This window comes from Xyrauchen texanus, chromosome 8 (assembly GCF_025860055.1).
Source record: "Xyrauchen texanus isolate HMW12.3.18 chromosome 8, RBS_HiC_50CHRs, whole genome shotgun sequence".
Taxonomy (NCBI): Eukaryota; Metazoa; Chordata; class Actinopteri; order Cypriniformes; family Catostomidae; genus Xyrauchen; species Xyrauchen texanus.
This window is the reverse complement of record NC_068283.1, coordinates 14,954,502-14,975,896: the sequence shown is the minus strand read 5'-3', so window position 1 is coordinate 14,975,896 and position 21,395 is coordinate 14,954,502. Positions and strand designations below refer to the sequence as shown.

The window sequence follows — 21,395 nt, the reverse complement described above, 5'->3', positions numbered from 1 at the left end:
CATCCACATAACACAATTCTTTCTTGGTGTGTGGCAGAATTTCTGCAGCGAGGCAATGTGTTACGCTGAGCTGCTCAAGCACAAGATTGAGAGGGGCCAGCTGGGACGGGACCACAAGAGCTTCATTGTGCAGGTACAGCCTCTGGGTGATGGGGGTTTGGCCTTTATTATAAGTGAAGTAAATGTCATGTTTTCGTCTGTGGGTCGAGGTGCACGCTTTCTATGTACAGTGGAGACACAGGTTAGCCTTTGAGGCGCTGTTTCTAATGCTGCCTTCTATCAAATTTGGGATATTCCTAAATCCCTGACCTCCGACCATAAAGGCATTCAAATGCCTGATGCTAGAAAAATTATTGCAGAGTCAAAACTGCAGTGCTACTGTGACCTGGGCAACCTAGCAGTGGTAGGTGTTGACTAATTTAACTACGCCACCCCCACTTTCCTGGGATGGGGGGACCCTAATAATGCTATTATCTAACACAGGAGGTTCAAATGAATGAACTGGAAGCCGGAGTACAAAAGTTGATAATTTATCACAGATACGAGCCTTCTCCACAGATATGATGGTTGAGAAAATAACCTGAGTAGCAGCAATGTTAGTTAGAGGAGATTTCAAAACGAAAAAATAGAACGAACCAAAACCCCACAATTCAACTCAATTTAAGAAAACATTAAGCAAAAAGAACAAAGTAAAATGAAAACAATGCTCCAAACAAATCAGAATTGGTTCAGTAAAGAAATACAAATAATTAAAGAAAAACAAATAATGAATCTATAACTCAAATTGATTGAGCTGACAAATTATAAATTTAAATTATGTTATATAAGAAGACAACAATAGACATGACACTGAAAGTAAACCAAATCAAACTAGAATCATAAACTGGAGAACACACCACATGGGAGGAAGCAAAATTCAAAACCAGATAAAAATCAAGACCAAATCAAACCACAAGTAAAATACGCAAACCAATAAGACCTCCCATACAGTTATACCCCAATCAATAAAACAGAAAGATTTCAAACAATGAACACCACAAAGAACACAACAAAAGGATGAAATGACGATTAGATTAACAAAAGGTAAATAAAACACAAATTTATCTAATTTTCAATGGAAAAAGAAACGATGGCCACTGCCCGACGAAGGTCTTGAAACCTATAATTAAAACCAATTCACACTTTTATTACACATAATAAAAGAATCAACATATTCTACACTTAAAAACAAACATATAAAATACTCACATACTCAATCCGCTATGTTCACAGGGGTGACTGAGACATAACAGTCTCACGGAAAGACAAAAATGGATCGTAACGCAGTCTGTTCCATACAAATGTCCGCAACTGCTGGCCCTCGCAACTCGGCAGAGTATAGACACAAGTGATCCTAAAATACACATTCTAAATCTTTAGCACCACCTTTTGCATAAATCGTACATAAACTTAACCATACACTCACATCCAGCTGCCGAACCCAACCGCAGAGTTGCGCGCAAACGGCGTTCTCCAATCAACCGGTCATCAGCACAGGAAAAGTTCTAAAACAAACTTACGCGTAACCGAACCCAAACGCAGAGTGACACGCACACTGCGTTCCCAGGTCAACAGATCATTAATGCAGAAATAAACCTAAAACACATTTTCGGGCATATAATACTAACATATCTCCTAGTACGAGCGACTCCAATAAAACTTGTTTACTCACACTGAATTGTCGGGCACAGCAGTAACACGCAAGCAGTTCTTCCAACGCGCCAGTATAGGAGAAACCACACACACACCCACGTTCATTGAGCAGAGAATGAGAACAAACACGGTTTCATTGACACCCGCGAGACTTTAACCGTGGCCGGCCCTATCACATCACGTACCCACTTAAAGGCATAGCATACCTATTCTGGTTACATCAGGTTACATCACCATTAGCTTAGCAGGTATTCAACTGTCCACAGAGTTCTCTTACTTGCTAGCTAGCTTACGCTACGGAAAAGATTAATCTTTTCTGAGATATTGAAGCCAAAAAATTATCCTTAATTTTGTATCATTTGTCAACGCAGTGCAGCAACTGCAGACCTTGAGCGGGCTAGCTAGCGAGCTCATTGGTTGCTCTGCGGCAACTGCTGCAGCCTATAGACGAACTTGGGCGAACTCGCGTCCAATGAGAGGCGTTCGCGCACTTACTGCATCAAAGCCCGCCAAAATGGGCGTGGCTAGAGTGCATATAAGCGTAGTTCGTAGGCTGGAACCCTGATTTTCATCTCTTCAGCGAAGCTCTTCGCATCTCTGAACTGGAAGCCGCGTCGCCGTTCGAGGGGCATCTAGCAAGCTTGGACAGTGCTCGAAGAAGCCGGCCGTCTCCGCCACCTTCAGCCATCCTGCGAGCTACGCCATCCGGCGACGTATCCTTTTTTAGAGCAAGCTAGTTCTTAACGAACTTCACAAAAGAGTAACGAGCGTCTTTTTTAAGATGCCTCGCACCACTTGCGCTTCATGCCGCGCCCCTCTCAGCGCCGGAGACCGCCACATCATCTGCGCTCTCTGCCTGGGACTGGGGCATGCAGAGCTCGCCCTCGCTGAAGGCGGTGCGACCTCTGTGAGGAGCTTCCGATGTCGACCCTGCGGGCTCGACTTGAAGCGCTCAGAACCGAAGCCGCCACGCCGCCTTCCGTAGGAAAAAGCGCCGCTCCCAAAGGCTGCCAGATCCAGTGATAGAAGCGACTGCCTCGCCGGAGCCTCTCCCTCGAGCATCGCTCTCACCCTCCCTGCCCCCCCCGGGACGCGCAGTTGCCGCCCAGCGGCCGCACTGCTGCCATCTCGGAGGACGAGGCAGAGGATAAGGGCTGTTCCATCATGGTTTCGGACAGCGAGGAGTGGTCAGGCTCCCACGCCTCCTCCTCGGCCCAGGAATCCAGCAGGACCCGCGCCGGAGTCGAAGGGGAGTTAACACGCCTCCTCACACAGGCCGTCGACCACCTCGGGCTCGAGTGGTCACAGCCCCCTGAGCAGGCTCCCAACAGACTCGACGGCTGCTTTCTTCAGAGCTGAGATTCGCCTTTGACGGCCAGGTTTATCAATACACCGTCCTTCCGTTCGGCCTGTCTTTAGCACCCCGTACTTTCACGAAGTGCGTGGATGCGGCGCTCGCACCCCTGCGGAGTCAGGGCTTGCGAATTCTGAACTATTTGGACGACTGGCTGATTATGGCACAGTCACATACAGAGCTTCTGTCTCACAGAACAGTACTCCTCAGCCATCTGAACAGTTTGGGTCTTGCAGTCAATTGGACCAAGAGCTCACTACAGCCCAGTCAGGCAATTTCCTTCCTTGGAATAGAACTAGACTCCGTGGCTATGACGGCTCGCTTATCTACACAACGCGCGCGCCGTGTTCAGCGACTAGCCGCGTCCTTTCAGATGAACAGCCTCACGCCTCTGAAAAAATTTCAGAGAGTGCTAGGTTACATGGCCTCAGCCGCAGCAGTACTTCAGCTGGGTTTACTGCGCATGCGCCCGCTTCAGCATTGGCTAAACACCCGCGCGTCTCGCCAGGCTTGGGCCACAGGCCGCCAGCCGATCAAGGTGACTCAGACCTGTATTTCAGCTCTGCAGCCCTGGACAGTGGCCGAATGGTATCAACGGGGAGTGACGATGGGAGCTGTATCTCGCCAAAAAGTCATCTCGACAGACGCGTCCAACATGGGTTGGGGCGCGGTCTGCGAGGGCTCTCTGGTTTTCGGCCTATGGTCAGTTCAGGAAATGCTCCTTCACATAAATTGTCTGGAAATGATAGCGGTCGAGTACGCGCTTGTGCGCTTTCTCCCGGTCATTCAGGGTCACCACGTCCTGGTCCGTTCGGACAACAGATCTGTGGTATCCTACCTAAACCGTCAGGGCGGTGTCAGATCCAGGAACCTCTTCCATCTGACGAAACGCATACTGAGTTGGTCCCAGTGCCACCTGCGCTCGCTGAGGGCATCGCACGTGCCAGGCCACCTGAACGACAGCCCAGACAGACTGTCCAGAGACAATATTCCTCCAGGGGAATGGTCCCTGCATGCTCAAACAGTCCAGAAGTTATGGCGCATATTCGGCAGAGCAGAGATAGACCTGTTTGCGTCAGAAGAGAACTCTCACTGCCCAATATTTTTCTCGAAAAGCGAGGACGCGCTGGCCCAGGACTGGCCCAACCGCCCGCTTTACGCCTTCCCTCCCGTCTCGCTATTGCCACAGGTAATGCAGAGGATCAGGGAAACGCGTCACTCAGTGCTCCTCATAGCCCCGCGTTGGGAGAATCAGACATGGTTCCCGGAGCTTACGCAGCTGTCACTGACAGCGCCGTGGCCCATCCCAGTGAGAGCAGATCTCCTCTCTCAAGCTCGCGGCACGATCTGGCATCCCCACCCAGAGCGCTGGGCGCTGCACGCGTGGGTGATCAACGACTACCCGTCGCTCTGCCAGAAGGGGTAATAAACACCATCATACACGCTAGAGCCCCTTCCACGAGAAGACTCTATGCGTCAAAATGGTCTGTGTTTTCAAAATGGTGCACCGACAGAGACCTGGACCCACGGACATGTGGGGTGTCATCGCTGCTCGTGTTTTTACAAGAGCTGCTGGATAAGGGCAGATCCCCATCCACGCTCAAAGTGTATGTGGCGGCCGTCGCGGCGTTCGCTGAACCCCTGCACGGCCAGTCACTGGGAAAAAATTAGCTGGTCATCCGCTTCCTCAAGGGAGCTAGAAGGATGAACCCCCCGCGCCCCCCATCGGTTCCTATCTGGGATCTTTCTATAGTTCTCGAAACTATGAAAGCCCCCCCTTTCGAACCGCTTCAATCCGTGGATTTGAAATACCTTTCAATCAAAACCGTTTTTCTGACTGCCCTGTCATCAGTCAAACGTGTGGGAGACCTTCACGCGCTGTCTGTCAGCGCTGCGTGTCTTGAGTTTGGACCAAGTGACTCCAAGGTCATTTTAAAGCCTAGACACGGCTATGTTCCCAAGGTGATCGGTACTCCTTTCAGAGCACAGGTCATTTCCCTATCGGCGCTGCCAGCATCCGATATCGAACGCGACGCCAATCTCCTTTGCCCAGTCAGAGCACTGAGATTGTATACTGTGCGCTCCGCCTCTTTCAGACGCTCTGAGCAGCTTTTCGTTTCGTTCGGAGGGCGCACCGAACGTCTCGCCACCTCGAAACAGACACTGTCTAGATGGATAGTGGACGCTATTGCTGCCGCATACGCGTCAAAAGACCTGCCATGCCCGTTGGGCATTAGGGCTCACTCCACTAGAGGCATGGCCTCATCGTGGGCATGGTCCAGTGGGATTTCCATTCACGACATATGTGTGGCAGCTTGCTGGGCTTCCCCTTCCACCTTTGTCAGATTTTACAATCTGGAAGTGCCCGCCCTGCAGGCAAAACTACTAGCGGTTTAATACGCTACAGCTCCCCTGGTGAGCTGCACTGATGGGACTCATTCCACACAGACCAGCACCGCCGCTCTGTCGTTCCCTTCCCACTATGTGCTTATGTATTACACACACACTGGCCCGCACTCTTGCCGGCCAAATATTATTTCCCCACTCACAAGGGCTCCCCCGGGTCCCCCCACCCCGGGGCTCATGCAGTGGATGCTTGGCGCGCACGGCGTTGACAATGGGTTCCCGTAGCGTAAGCTAGCTTACGCAATATGAGAGAACCTCTCGTAAGAGAACGAATCGGTTACCTAACGTAACCTCGGTTCTCTCTAGATGAGGGAACGAGTATTGCGTAGCCGGCCGTGCTTCGCGCCACGCGCGACTTTCGCTTCATTCAATGAAAACCAGGGTTCCAGCCTACTGAACTACGCTTATATGCACTCTAGCCACGCCCATTTTGGCGGGCTTTGATGCAGTAAGCGCCGGACGCCTCTCATTGGACGCGAGTTCGCCTAAGTTCGTCTATAGGCTGCAGCAGTTGCCGCAGAGCAACCAATGAGCTCGCTAGCTAGCCCGCTCAAGGTCTGCAGTTGCTGCACTGCGTTGACAAATGATACAAAATTAAGGATAATTTTTTGGCTTCAATATCTCAGAAAAGATTAATCTTTCCCGTAGCGTAAGCTAGCTTACGCAATACTCGTTCCCTCATCTAGAGAGAACCGAGGTTACGTTAGGTAACCGATTCGATTTCTCCTCGCAACAAAATTGTAGAGGATAATCGATGCTATGAAATGCTATCATTTGTTCTACTGTTGTTTGATTATCAAAATAGAGTATAATTCAAAGTGTTTTTCACAAATGTCTCTGCAAACATTGGCTGAACAAGTTTTATTTCATGACTTGATACTTTCTTTATATGCTTAAAAGTGAATGTTTATTATAAATATATCTCTGGGTGCCAACATGTTAATTGTGTGATGTCATGCACCTGCACCTGGTGAAATCGAGTTGAGGATTTCTGCACAAGTTTCCGAGTTGGAAGTCTAACTTCAAATGGCGTTCCAGTGCACTTTTCCATATGAAGTTGGAAATTCAGACTTTCCGGATTGAATGAAATGCAGCATAATGCTGGCAATGACAAGAATACAGATTATAATGAGGTACACCATGTTGCCAGGAGTATAGAGCTGTTCAGTCATTATGTCAGTTGTAGGCTAAGCTAGAAGTCTAATTTGCAATGGGTAATTCCCTCTGGAATTTCCAATCGGTTTTAGAGTAGGGATTTTTGATTTATGAGTCAAAAAGCTCTGTGGTGAAATTTACTTGAAGAAATTATTTGTTTTACAAAAAAAAAAAATATATTATCAGACCTCAAAAGTGAATTTTAATGTCCCTTTGCTTTAAAAAAATATAAATTTACTATCAAGGTGCTGGGCCTTTCTGTGTGGAGTTTGCATGTTCTCCCTTTTTTGTGTGGGTTTTCTCCAGGTGCTCCGGTTTCCCCCACAGTCAAAAAAGACATGTAGGTTAATTTATTTGGAGACGCTAAATTGCCCATAGGTGTGAGTGAGAGTGTGAATGTGTATGTCTGTGTGTGTTGCCCTGTGATGGACTGGCCACTTGTCCAGGGTTTTTCCCTGCCTTCGGCCTGAGACAGCTGGGATGTTCTCTAGCATTACCTGCATAGGACAATCGGCTATAGAAGATGGATGGACTGTGGTTGTCCAATTCAAGGTCACACTTAAGTTATGACTGTGTGTTATTTAGTTGTTAGTCGATTACAATTGTTAATCGAATTCATTACATGATGCACAGTTTAATGAATGAAATTAATCACAATTAATCTCGTATCAATATTTATTGAAAGTCACCTAAATAATGGTAATTCAGAATATAATTATAATGATAAATATAATATATAATAAAAATCATAATTCAGACCATTCTTGGTTTTTAGGATTATGTGGCAAGTTCAATGTAGTTTGAAACTTGCAAAAAATGTGTCTCGAGATCCCAGCTTGGTCCAGCAGTCATTGAGTGCAAGAGTGCAACTGTCTTTGGAAGGCTGATCTGCCTGGTCGTTGGTTTGATGAGGGATGTTGCCTGTACTGCCCCCTACTGTATCATGGTTGTACAACAAGCTTGCTTTACTCTGATAGTAGGAACATTCCTTATTATGGAATTTACATACAAGTCGGGGGTTAATTTCTTTGACACATAATTTTTTATATAAATCGACAGCACTTGTAATGATATGAGCTACAGAGCTCATTTTACTCATAAATGTAACATTTTCTCATAAATCAAAAATGTTAAATTCCATAGGAACCCCATGGCTCACAAATGCTAACTCTTTTCTGGGATTTAGGACTACAAACTGAACAGCTCTATTGCGGAGATTACAATAAGGAGGTGAAAGCTGGAGATGTATCTACATATCAGACACAGAGTGTCTTAACTTGTTAGCGGCCCCTGTTCATTTTTGCATTATATTTCTCTTTCCCTCTGCCCCATTTAGACCTTATTTTCTATCTTCTTTTCTTCCCACTTTTTTACCTCTCCATTTCTCGTTTCTAATCTCCCCTCCTCTTCTCTTCCGGGCTCCTGTTTTTGCACAGGTTTGCATTGCTCTTAATAGCACAGAGCATGTGCGTGTGTACCTGGGGGGTTTGCCACGGGAGCTGGACTGGCGGGGGGTCGAACAGGCCATGGAGGAGTCATGCGGTTTGGAAGGGAAGGAGGAAGTCAACAAGTCCTTGAATGGGCAGCTCTACAACGCTGACATCGACCTGCAGAGGGAGGCTAACTGCCTAATCACACACCTTACTGATAAGGTAATGGCAAACACATTATATCAAGGACAAAGCTTAAATGCTAATAGAGCAGGTTATATCAACAGCTGCAGTAAAGTTATAAGTATAGTACTGTGAGAACTCCACCATCTTTCAGGGATAACTGACTTATACTGATGAGGAATAGAGGTAAAAATAAATTTGAACCAATGATGAATTTGTCTGCCTTTGGAAGTCCAAACAAATAGGTTTTGCTTTTGCAATGAAGAAAACAGCATCTTATTTTTGACATGGCGACAACACTAACCCAACTCATCCTGACCTCGGCTATAAGTACGTTTGTTTAAGTGTGGGCCAAAGTTGCCCTTAGGTGGGCATTACGCAAATGTGTTACATAGTGATGTTGATACTTTTTTCTTGTAGTTCTTGAGCAGTGTTGTCTGTGGGAGAGAATAACTCCCTTTTGTGTGGACTTTGTGCTTTGAAACTTTGCAGACCTTTTACATGCACAAAGAGCCATAATACACACTAAAGGAAAGGTAAAATCTTTAACAGGCCACCCATGGGCCACCAACGGCCCATTTACTGACCAGCTGATGCATAATGCACAAAAAAAATTCTGATCATGGAAAGCTCCAGTCTGATAGGCTAAACCAATGCAGAGTTTCTTTGAGTGAGGGTGTCTGATGGGACAGAGTTTTGAGGCCATTAATCATTGATTTGCTTTGTTTTCAGAGATCTATCCATTTTCATATTTGCTTACTACTAAATATTGTGTAAATATGTAAATGTAAACTGTGATTGTTCATTGTCAGTGTGTCTCTTTCTGTCTAATTGCAGACAGTCAAAGGTATAGCTCTGCAAGACAAAGCCTATAAAACAATCCCAACAAGTATACTTGAACATTTGCTAGATAGGACTGTTATTTCAGACCTCAATTCTAACTTCAGCAAAACCCCTAAAATCTGAGGGAAATGTTTGGCTGATGTTCCAGTGTCATACTTTATCTTTGCCCTCCTCAGATGCTTCCTGAACTCAGGAGATGCATTCAACACATCAGCCTCTCTCCAGACTCCATCAACAATGATGAGGTAAGAGCAAAAAACCCATGAGCATCATTCAGTTTTTTCAGAACAGCATAATTCGGCTTTGGCCTAACATGTATATTGCATTTCCGTGTGTGTCTATGTCCTCTCTGATGAACTGCTTCAGGCAGTGGCTCCTCTGATGAAGTACCTGGATGACACTCTAGTCATCCTCAATGAGTCACTATTTAAAGAGAATCTAACAAGGTAATTACTTCCTTAATTTAGTGACAAGGGCAAAACTAAGGGTTGAAGTGAAAACCTTTCATTGAAGTGATAACCATAATGACACTGATTTACACTTAGGAGCATGTTTATCAAGTAAATAGGGCATTATGAGGTTAGCTGAGTGGAAAATGACTGTGTACCGAATGTCACCCCTGTTCGTGAGTGTGATCTTTCTGGTTGTTGTGTGTACCAGGGTTCTGCAGAGCCTGTGGGAGCTGCTCCTGCGCATGATCCTGGACACTGTGGCAGAGAACAGAGGTGTCCAGGTTGAATTTTACACACGTTTCCAGTACACGGTAGAGGTCAGTGCGGATGAGTCATAAACAGTGTCATGTCTTTGCAGCCAGAGCTATTGTCAGATCCTTTTGATATTTAAAGAGTGCTGCTGAAAGCCAATTACACTACATGGTCAAAAGTATGTGGTCACCGACTTTAATTGAAAGTTTTGGCTATTTCAGCTACACCCATTACTAACAGATGCATAACATCAAGCATACAATTGTACAATCTCCTTACATAAATATGGGCACACTTTACAATAGGGTTGTAGTCATTAACATACATTTCTAGGAATATATTTAAGGTTTTATAATGGATATGCCATGTTGGTAGGTTTGATTTTGGTGGACTAGATCTACTTAAGGCTGTGGCACACTCACTGCGAAGTTTGAAACAGCTGAGCAACAACATACTGTTTGTGAACATCGGCGACACTGGCCACACTGCTGAGGGAGGCATTTAGAGGGCCATTTAAAATATGAGGACACTCAAGACTGCATGTAAAACATCAACTAATATGACTTTAAACTGTGTTATCAGTGACTTCATGCGAGTGGAATTCACACGAGATCAGTTAAAGAAGATGATAAATTATTAATATTGAAAGTAATATACTGTATATGCAGTACATAATGAGTAGGTTGTAATGTTTATGCACTAACATGCTATACGTGGCCATAAAATGCACAGATTACACTCTGATATTTTAATGTTTTAAAACAAATGGTCTGCACTTATATAGCACCTTTTTAACCTTAACGGTATTCAAAGTGCTTTACACTGTGATTCATTCACACACACATTCATACACCAATGGCGGCAGAGCTGCCATACATGGTGCTAGCCTGCCATTGGGGAGCTTGGGGTTCAGTGTCTTGCCCAAGGACACTTCGGCATGTGGAGTCATGTGGGCCAGGATTCGAACCACCAACCCTGCAATTAGTGGCCGACCCACTCTACCAACTGAGCCACAGCTGCTGCGAGTGGTGCTAGGGAGGAGGAGTGTTTCAGAGAAAAAAACACTTGTTAACAATGGAGGTGATTGTGTGCAAGTTGATTTGCTAACAGATTACATGTCAAAGAACCTAGGATCCCCAATCAACACCTTAATAAATTGGAACAGACTGAAAGCCCCATCGCCCAACTTCAGTGCCTGACTTCACTGATCCTCTTGTGTCTGAATAGGAGCAAATCCCTGAAGCCATGTTGCAAATGTTCATATTAAACATTCAAAAAGCACATACTGTAGTGTTCTGGTTTCCACATATGTTTGTCCATATAGTGTATGTGTACTGTCAGCTTGTAAATATGAAGGGTAAAACAAGTGTACTACAAAAGGCAGGTATCCCCTTGCCCAGTTTCCATCAGCTTGCAATCACAGTCATGGTTTTCACTCACAGCATTCTTGGCATCTTCAAAGAACATTAGATATTTCTCAGTGTGCTCAATAGATGTCCCCACTAGAATTACAATATGTGAGATCTAGTATTCCAACAGAGAGGAACTGGCAGAAACTCACAACAGATTTACATGAAAAACTCATGAAATGCTGCACAAGTGCGTGGGCTGAACATGTTGTTCGCCATATACTGTAGTTGGTCTGTTAGCATAACAAGTCTCAAGAGTGTGTTACCAGAGTATGTGCAGGTCTGTTGGTCTCTGTGCTGTCATGTCATGGAAAAAGAAATACAGTAAAAAAGAAAGAAAGAGGGAGGGATAAAGTTGACTTGTATTGATTGTCAGTCTGGTACAGCAGACATATGATAAGACATCTTGATGCTATACTTTGTTCGTGCAGACACTGGTGCGTTTTTTTAATTCTGATGGAGAAGGGCTGCTCATGGAGGACCTTAAAAGTGGAGATTATAAGGTAAGGACTTGACCAATGGCATGGGCTTAAGCACTGTATGTTTTTGGTAAAGCTGAAGACACATCTCTTCCACAAGCACTTTACTAGACCACAACCATATCTCTTCTCTTTTTGTCTACCGGTACTTGTTTGCATTTCTTACTTCTGATCTAGCATCTGTACTACTCTAGCTACTCTTGGAGCTTGGTAGCGTGATCCAGCAGATATAGCTTGTTATGTTTCTTATTTTTAAGTCACTTTGGATTAAAGCGTATGCTAAATAATACATGTAAATGACAAATGTAAAGCCCTGAATGTTTTTATCAACTTGTATTCACCAGAGGACAAGTTTTCATGCTTGGTCATTTTCATCACTATTAAATCCATCAAGGCTGCAATTATGTTCTATAATTAAGGAAAGTTAGACATTGGACCACCGGCATAAGATAAAATATCATTATTACAATATCTGCATATTTTTATATTCTGCAAGTGGATGCTTGTTTACATTTTGGCACAGTATTCAGTTCTGAAGAACACACCAACAAATTTAAAATGTTTTGGTGTGGTCAAAGTTTCCCACTATCCTGAAGTAATAAGCACCACATATTTCACAGATGTAACTCTGAAGACAACGTGGAATACATAGCTGTGCTTAAGAAGTTAGTTGGCAAACAAAGTTTATCAAATCCAGTAAATATATTTTTTTCTCAGAAGTATTAAACAGCTTAACTTCAAAACAACACTTAAAATCACCCAGCAAATGACATCATATTATCATCAGTGCACACAGTGTGCATTAGACTATGGAAAGCCATAAGAGACTAAATAATTTTTCACTACAGTGTTTTAAAATATAATGATTTCCAACAATTGTTTATGTCTGAGTCTGAGATTAAGGTTAGTGGACTTTTTTAGTCTTAGATGAGTGAGTCATGACTTCACCTGCTTTCCCTCTTTCATCAGGTCCTGGATGATGAGCTGCGTCTGAACAAGTGCTCCTCCTTTGAGCTGATCGAGCAGTATTTCCTGGAGAAAATCTCCCAGCAGGTGGGTAGGAGTCCTGCTGAGCTGCCACAGCGTTCAGCTCCAGCCCCGCAGAGAGAGGAGGTGTTGATTAGGAGCACAAATCACAAATATTATTCCTTCCTCTGATGATTAAAAGTTTACATCCATCATTTCCCCTTTGACTAAGCGTTGTTTGCACTGTGTAAAATTTTTAGTAAAGTCTCTGACTGTGTCTGAAATTCCTGGTGAGCTGACTTGCTTTCTGCTGCCGACATGGGCAGCTATCTATTTTATTTGCATCCTAAACAAAACAAAACCTCATAATCATCTTACTTGAAATTTATTTTCTTGGCAGAAACTTTATTAACATTGTTAAAGAATTCTTAATGGTATTCGCATCTGCGTATTCATCAGTGAAGTCAAAACTCATTGGTTCTTGCATGTCCCTTGACTAATCTCCATTGACAACAACAATGTTCATTCATGCCCACAAAACAAAACAATAAGCGGACTACATATCTTACAGTTGATTTTAGAACTATTATGCTGCTAAGCTAATTAATAAGTTATCTAATAATTAGTGTATACATGTAAACATAGCACACACAAATAATGGGTGAATTTAAACATTTTAAATTCGATGAACTCTTATAAGTAAGGGATAATGGACAGTCAGCCGGTTATTATCACAAAATAAACCCAGACAGGGTCATCAGGTCTTGTATCACCACCATCTTGTCATCATCTTCTTGTATTTATTTTGCGATAACAACCAGCCAACTGTACATTATCCTGCTTATTACATGGCCACTAACCAGATAAAACTTAACATTTTGATTTGCGATTAAATTATGTGAGAAGAAATAAACACCAGAAATCCACCTCCGGTATGCATCTGAGTTCTGTTGGTGTTTATTTTGTAAATAAGGACCGTCTGACTGCTCAGTTACAGCTTATTTAAAGACTACTTTCCAATAAATAAATAAATGCACATGAAACATTGATTTGAGATTAAATAATTTTTTTTATCTTACTTGCAAATTCACAATACCTGGATGAGCGGTCTGATATGTGGCTGTTCGGATCTTATGAACACAAGATGGCGCCATTGACCAGTCAGTATCGAGTATTACGAAGAGCTGTGAAATCATTTGTAATAATTTGTAAACGCACATTTGCTTTTCAGCGAACCCTAAAGCAGAGTCGGTTTGGTCGTGTCAGTGTGAAGTGTTACTATGATGCCCCTGAGCAAAGACTCACTGTGGAGATACTGCATGCAGCTGATCTCATTGCACTAGATGCTAACGGTAAGTCTGTGTGACAAATGTTCCTTTGTTCTCCCTCCTTTGATCTAAATCTGATTTGGACTCATCATTTCTGCCTTCCTAGGCCTCAGTGATCCATTTGTGATCGTGGAGCTCTGTCCTCATCACCTCTTCCCGACAGCTCGGAGTCAGCGCACTCAAGTGAAGCTCAAAACTCTGCATCCTGTGTTTGATGAGCTTTTTTACTTGTGAGTACCTGACCAACTCCTCACTCACTCACCAGTAGGTCCCAATAGTCAACAAGTCCTCCACCAACTGACTTGTTGAGTAGAGAGGTCAGCGAGAGGTCAGCTTGTTTTAATTTTTCTTCTTCTTTTTTTAAATTTATTTATTTTTTATTACTTTTCAGCAGTGGTACTTTAATTAGCATTGAACAATCTTCTTGGAAAAGTTGCATCTTTCACTATATCCACTTTAAAGCACTTCCGTTACAACCTTACTTAATCAGAAGCAGATCTATGGCCGTTGCTTCTTGAGTTGCACTTTTTTTTTTTATTTTGGCCATGAGCATTGCGTCATATAACGACTTTACTTTATCAGTGTAAGAAGAAACCGTCTTAAAGAGTAAACCGACGCAAGGTCGTTTTTGCCCATTATCCTGATTTTGTATTGCACGTAGGAGAGAGCAGGGCACAAATTAACACTTTTTGTTTTTCCTAAGTTTGTGTAAATGTACTTGGGGATCTATGTATTTTTCTTTTTTCACATTAATTTCACACGTGTCTATTACACATATGTGGTCTTTTTTTCATACAGCATATATTTTTTCACAATCTACCTCAAAAAATAGAAAGTGAAATGTTACAATGTGAATGATCATGAATATTGATAGTAATCCACACCTGAGGAGACAAAGACCCCTCCCCTGGGCCTATCACTCAGGAATGTGCCAGAAAGAGAATAAATGTGAGGAGACTTAATGATCAAAATCAAGTTTTAAGTTAAAAGAAGTAAACTTACTCTACATTTTCTTTACATAAAGACTTTACTTAATTTTAGACCTTCACTACCATTTAATAAATGTCTCTTCTACTCACCAAGGCTGCATTTATTTGATCCAAAATACAGTAAAAACAGTGATATTGTAAACAGTTTTCTATTTGAATATATTGTCAAATGCAATTTGTGATCAAAGCTGAATTTCAGCATCATTACTGCAGTCTTTAGTGTCACATCATCCTTCAGAAATCATAATAAGATGGTGATTTTCTAATATGGGCATATTTAAAGTGCATTTTACTCATTTACACTTGAACAGATATTTGCAAGCACAAGGTTTGTTGATGATAATGAGGCAGCGTAAACACTAATTAAAATATAATCTAAACATTCATATTATTTTTATATCATATTACATATCATATTTATATCATACAGCATACAATTTAAATACCTGCTTTAGCTGAAACAGCATTTAAATGTAATTAAAACTTGATTATTAGGACATATTTCAAATGTCAATACTCTGAATCCAAGACTGGAAACAGTCCCACTAGTATAATATGTACATGTTTATATAAAATAACATGTCAACTAATGAAAACTAAATTACTTACTCATCAGAAATTGTATCCTCGGCTGAATCAAGTCTCTCTTCAAAATACAAACGTTCATCAGAGTCCCGCTCTTCTTCTGAGGAAAATGTTAACACTTCGTCACTATACAGGAGTTTTCTCACTTGTGTATCGTGCTGTCTTTCAAACAGACAGAAAAGTGAATGAACTTTATATTTTTAAGGCACAGTTGGGGGCGATCACCATTTGCACTGATCGTCTCAGTACATTACCATATGAATAGCGCACTCTGCCCGTGGGTGTGATCACATTAGTGATAATTAACTGATCCAGGAGAAAATGTACATTGCTTACTTTCATACAGTTTATATTGCAGGAGAATTTTTGTTTTAAATTTGAATTGTTTTACTTAAAAGTAGACATTTTAAGCTTTCTTTAGACACATGTTTCTGTTCATTTTTGTGGTGTGTTTCAGATATATATATCCAGAATACAGAGACTGCTGAAAGCTCACCCTTTTTATTTTCTTTATTTTACAAAAGCACAAGATTTTGTTGTTATTGTAAGTGTACACAAATAAAAGTAGACCCTTTATAGTCTCTAATGATGTCTTACACTTATCTGAACGGGATCATTTTAACAACGTTGTCGTCTGTATGTGAAACTTTTCAAAAACGGAAAGGAATACCTTTCCGTATTTAGTACATCATTGTCGTGTAAACGTACCCTAAAAAGCCTAGAAGATAAACTAAATTTTCATGTCAATAAAAGCCATTTATTAACTTTTTCGTATATAATATAGCAATAATTTTGACACTTAACAATAACTACACAACAAAGCCACAGCACTGACCGAAATAATGCATGGATTGATGACAAAACACACAAACTCCCGCACACACACCCGCATTAAGAGGAATTATGTAAATGACATATCTGACTGCATGGAATTGCATATTGTTTTTTTAAAATTGGGGCACATTGTAACGCAGTGCTACAACAACGCAACCATTCACCGCAACTTGGATTTAAACCTGGTTGGTCAATTTTGCTGGTGATCTGAGAATTAAAAGACTATGTAAGATGCTAGCTAAAAGATTTGAGATTAAACTAATACCAAGTTTGTCTCATTTAAAATAAACAGTAAAAACAGAGATGAAAATGTACTTTCATGTGAATTTTTACTTTTGCGATTTGGCGATATCTTCCAAAGTTGTTTAATTTTTCGCAAATTTTTTTTATCTACACAGTGTTGATATGGCAACAAGTAAAGAAGTTTCGTCTTACCAGCATGTGTGGAAATGTTTAAACCACATGTGCTACTACTAGCCCCATGTTAGTTTGTGACCCACAATCCCCTAAACACCTTAACCAGCATTCATGGCTTATCCAATGTACACGTGTTGTGCGCATGCCTCTTTGAGGTTTGTGACCAAAAATGGAGAATCACGATTATATCAGATTTTTGCTTAATCTGTTTTTTTTTTTTAAATAAACTGACTTTTGGGAATATTCAGCATATTGATGTGATTGTAAACAGGTTCAGGGTATTGGTGTGAATGTTAACAGGCTCATTGGGGCAACCCTCTGACATAATTTAGTTATCCCAATACAAATTGCATATCCCCAACTCAGCACTACCTTGTAGTGAACAGAACACTATTTGTATTGACATTATGAGTCCCTTTGCTTCTCCACAGCCATGTCAGCCCTGAGCAGTACAGGCACAGGTGTTCCTGCCTGACCTTCACTGTGATGGACTATGATTGGTTGTCCACCAATGATTTCGCTGGCGAGGCCTTGGCCCCACTGAGTGACTTCTGCTGGCCAGGCAGACCAAGTGCCACGCCCGCCGGAAAGACCCTTCAACCTGTCATCCTGCACCTGTCCCGCCAAAAACCAAGTGGTACGCTGACCTGTCAATTTATCTACCCACCTGTGACATGAGGCAAATTTATTTTAACAGTAAAGATAAACAAATAATTACCTTTTCTCAGAACTAACATCACTTACCTAGTCTTGACTAACTGGGCTCTTGGTTGTTTTTAGTGGAAGTTAGTTCCCCTCAAGATCACAGATGTGTGCTAGCATATGTAACGCCTCTAATTTATGACATTATCTAAGATTCACTATGATTTAAAAGCTGAAACTGTTCAAATAGTGGTTATCTTTGTCTTGATTTTGAAGAGTACTATATATCTAATATATTTTTATCTTCTTTATGTTTAAATAATGTGCTTGAAAAATGTGGTTTTGCTATATGACCAAAGTTCAGCCATGCAACGCAGCGCAAGCTGATAGGTTCTTTGACTTTTATCTGTTAGCCAGTCGGTTTGCTCACATGTGACATGTTAAGCCAATTATCTCGCATGGTGTATGCTGATTGGTCCTTTGACTTGTAATTCGGTAGCTAATCAACTTGCGATTTTCTCAGCACTTTTGGTCCATAAAATGCAAGTGAATGGTTGCCAAAAATTTTAAGCTCCAAAAATCACATAAATGAGCATAAAAGTAATCTATTAGACTCCAGTGGTTAAATCAGTGTCTTCCAAAGTGAAATGATAGGTGTGAGTGAGAAACAGATCACTTTCACATTCTTCTTGTGTTTTTGGTGATTCATATTCTACATGCATATTGCCCCCTACCGAGCAGGGAGGAGAAGTTCTAGCAAAAAAAGAGAAATAAAAATAATTCTTGCTATATTATATATGTCAAAGTTAATAAATGGCTTTTATTGACTGATAAATTTTGTTTATATTCCAGGATTTATTTTTATTAAATAAGATAAAGTTGTTAGAGGGGTACATATAATTTCATTTCTGAAGATATGGATTAAAACACGATTTGTATGGATTATTTTATGATGCCTTTGTGCTTTTTGTAGCGTAAAGATTTTGGCACCCATTTACTTGTTTTGTATGGACCTAAAGAGCTGAAATATTCTTTTAAAAATTTTACTAAATGTTTACATGTATTAGCTTTATTGAAACACTCAAATAATTTATCTTTCATTAGAAAACGCATATATAATTAATACATAAGGATATATATTACAGAATATATTTCTCAGATTTGTGTATATATATATTTAACATGCATGTTCCCATGTATATGTTAAAATATAGTGCATATATGTTCAAATGTATGTATACTCAATATGTATATATTTACAAATATATAATTACATAAATATTCACTTATATGGATATATATTACAGTATATATTTCCTCATTCCCATATAAATGTGACTATATGTACAACATATGTTAAAATATATTTAAGCACACACTACCATTTTTCATCACATGCACATCTATATATTATGAAGTGTATTATTGAATATAAAATGACATACATTACGATATATTAGGAAATATTATGTCATATATTTCCCAATATATGAAAAGTGGCAATTCCTTATGTATTACTCAGTATATTGTAATATATTAACACAATGTATTATTCTATATAATTATGAATATACTGAAAATATTTAATATATTGAGCCTTAATATATAAGGAAATATTTTTTCTTTGTGTAAGGGTATACAGTATGTGACCTGCTCCATCATTTTGAGTCACTTTGACCCAGAAACAAATTTTTAAAGCATTATACATAAGGTTTTGAGTAGAAACACAATAATTAAATCATTAGAAAGCTGAGATTGAATCTTTTAATTGTTTTTGTTGTTACTTTTTCCTTTAGTGAACAATACATTAGTGTTTCTGGATCAAAGTGACTCAAAATGATGGAGCAGGTCATATAATATTGTTATTCAAAGATTACATAAATTATTAACATGAATTAATGAAGTCAGTTGGACTTTTAAGATCTCATTGTTATATCAGCATTCTGTTGTAACATGACATATGTTGTAGCCTGTCCAGTATGATTTTGTGTTCTCTTGAAAGGATTTCCAATTACATGTGTCGTTAACTATTGAGAGGTCTGCCATCAAAACATTGTTTTTGTGTGTCTGGTCTGATGGATTCATTTCTGACTTAGATATTTGTATTGATACAGAGAAGCCCATCATGAAGATGCTTGAGGCAAGAACAGGAGACAGAGAGGCGCAAGAATTTGTGCGAAAGCTCAAGGAGATTGAGAAGTCAATGGAGGAAGAGTAATGTGTCCCCTGTAGTGCACGTACACTACCGTTCAGAAGTTTTGAACTGAAATGTTTCTCATGATCTTAAAAGTCTTTTGATCTGAAGGCATATGATTAAGTGTTTGAAATGAGTTTTGTAGGCAAAAATATAATATAATAATATAAATATAATATAATATAAAAGTATAATTATTTCATTATAAAACTAAAATTTATATATATAAAAAAAATTGTTTTTGAAATTGATCACTTGGACCAAAATAATAAATAAAAGCAGCCACTAAGTGCCCAACACAGATGGGAACTCCTTCAATACTGTTTAAAAATCATCTCAGGGTGAAACCTCAAGAAGTTGGTTGAGAGATTGTCAAGAGTTCATGTCTGCAAATTCTAGGCAACCACTTTGAAAATGCTAAAATATGACACAGTTTTGATTAATTTTGGATTTTGTTTAGTCACAACATAATTCCCAAAGATCCATTGATGTTATTCCATAGTTATGATGACATTACTATTAATCTAAAATATATTAAAAAAAATAATAATAAATTATTATAATAAAGAATGAGTAAATGTTTCAAAACTTTTGACCGGTAGTGTATTTCTGATGGTAGTCTTTTTTACTTGTTGTACTATGTTTACTCTTCAAATGCAAACACTTTAAAATTTGTATTTTTCACTGTTGTCCAGTAAAAAAGGTAAGATCGTGTTTAAAGATCAGTATTTTATCACTGTTCAGCCCATTGATGGAGCATATTGTTAATAGAACTATATGATTTTTGCAGTCTATTTTGAATTTGTTTTTTCTCAGAATTAAATTCTAAAGTGTATTTGAGGTACAGATTAGTTTGTATTGAACTTTGAAATACTGAGGAGACAATAAACATATTTTACATTTGAGGATTTTCAACAAACACACATACAAACAAAAATAATGACTAAAATATAACTACAAGCCACAGTTTTGAAAGTGTAGCACAGGGAAGGAAAGAGAGGCAACAGAATCTTAATAATTTTTCATGTAATCAAAAAGATACGCTAATGTTTACCTTATTATTGATCGAAAGTGTTCGCTGTTCACTCTTATAAAGGAAAATACTTTCAGAGATGTTGTTTAAATCTTAAACTGTGAATGTCAAGTATTTGTCCTTGAATCAAACTTGATTGTGTTGAGATTTTGTTGCAGCATTTCTTTAAGATGTTGTCTTTCCTAAAGAATGTATTTGTTTATGCCAAGTGGGTCTTGAATTTATGGGTTTAGTGTTTTATTGTATTTTTCTTTGCCAGTATTAACAGTTTTTATAGACAGTAAAAGATTATAGAAAAACTAGGGTCTAATTGTCGTGATACACTGTTAAAAAAATTTGGTCAGTTAACTTGTGGTAACATCTAAGTGAACTGGTTTTATTCAAGTTTTAATTTTTTTTATTTAATATGACTGACTTCATTAGGTTACACCAATGAAATTAATGTTTAAGGGTTAAGGGATAGTTCACCCATAAATTAAATTATCTCATAATTTACTCAGCCACATGCCATCACAGATGTGTATGACTTTCTCTCTTCTGCAGAACACAATGAAGAATATCTCAGCTGTGTAGGTCCATTTAATGCCAGTGAAAAGTGACCAAAATTTTGAAGCTCCAAAAAGCACAGAAAAATAGCAAAAAAGTAACACATACAATTCCAGTTGTTAAATCCATGTCTTCAGAAGCGATCCAATTGGTTTGGGGTTAAAACAGACCAAAATGTAACTCCTTTTTCACTATAAATCTTGCCA

At 40.1% G+C, this 21,395-nt stretch overlaps 1 protein-coding gene across 1 annotated transcript in view; it reads left to right on the top strand.

Annotated features, from left to right (window-relative positions):
• LOC127648097 (BAI1-associated protein 3-like) overlaps positions 1-20,557 on the top strand; it is a 57,663-nt gene extending 37,106 nt beyond the window's left edge. Inside the window, exons 24-34 of the mRNA XM_052132706.1 lie at positions 38-133; positions 8,044-8,259; positions 9,240-9,308; positions 9,430-9,509; positions 9,724-9,832; positions 11,608-11,679; positions 12,625-12,708; positions 13,853-13,973; positions 14,056-14,179; positions 17,206-17,411; positions 19,531-20,557. Of these exons, the coding sequence (XP_051988666.1) occupies positions 38-133; positions 8,044-8,259; positions 9,240-9,308; positions 9,430-9,509; positions 9,724-9,832; positions 11,608-11,679; positions 12,625-12,708; positions 13,853-13,973; positions 14,056-14,179; positions 17,206-17,411; positions 19,531-19,634 (1,281 nt within the window). The 3' untranslated portion in view covers positions 19,635-20,557. The remainder of the gene's footprint in view (positions 1-37; positions 134-8,043; positions 8,260-9,239; positions 9,309-9,429; positions 9,510-9,723; positions 9,833-11,607; positions 11,680-12,624; positions 12,709-13,852; positions 13,974-14,055; positions 14,180-17,205; positions 17,412-19,530) is intronic.
• Positions 20,558-21,395: the final 838 nt, after the last annotated feature.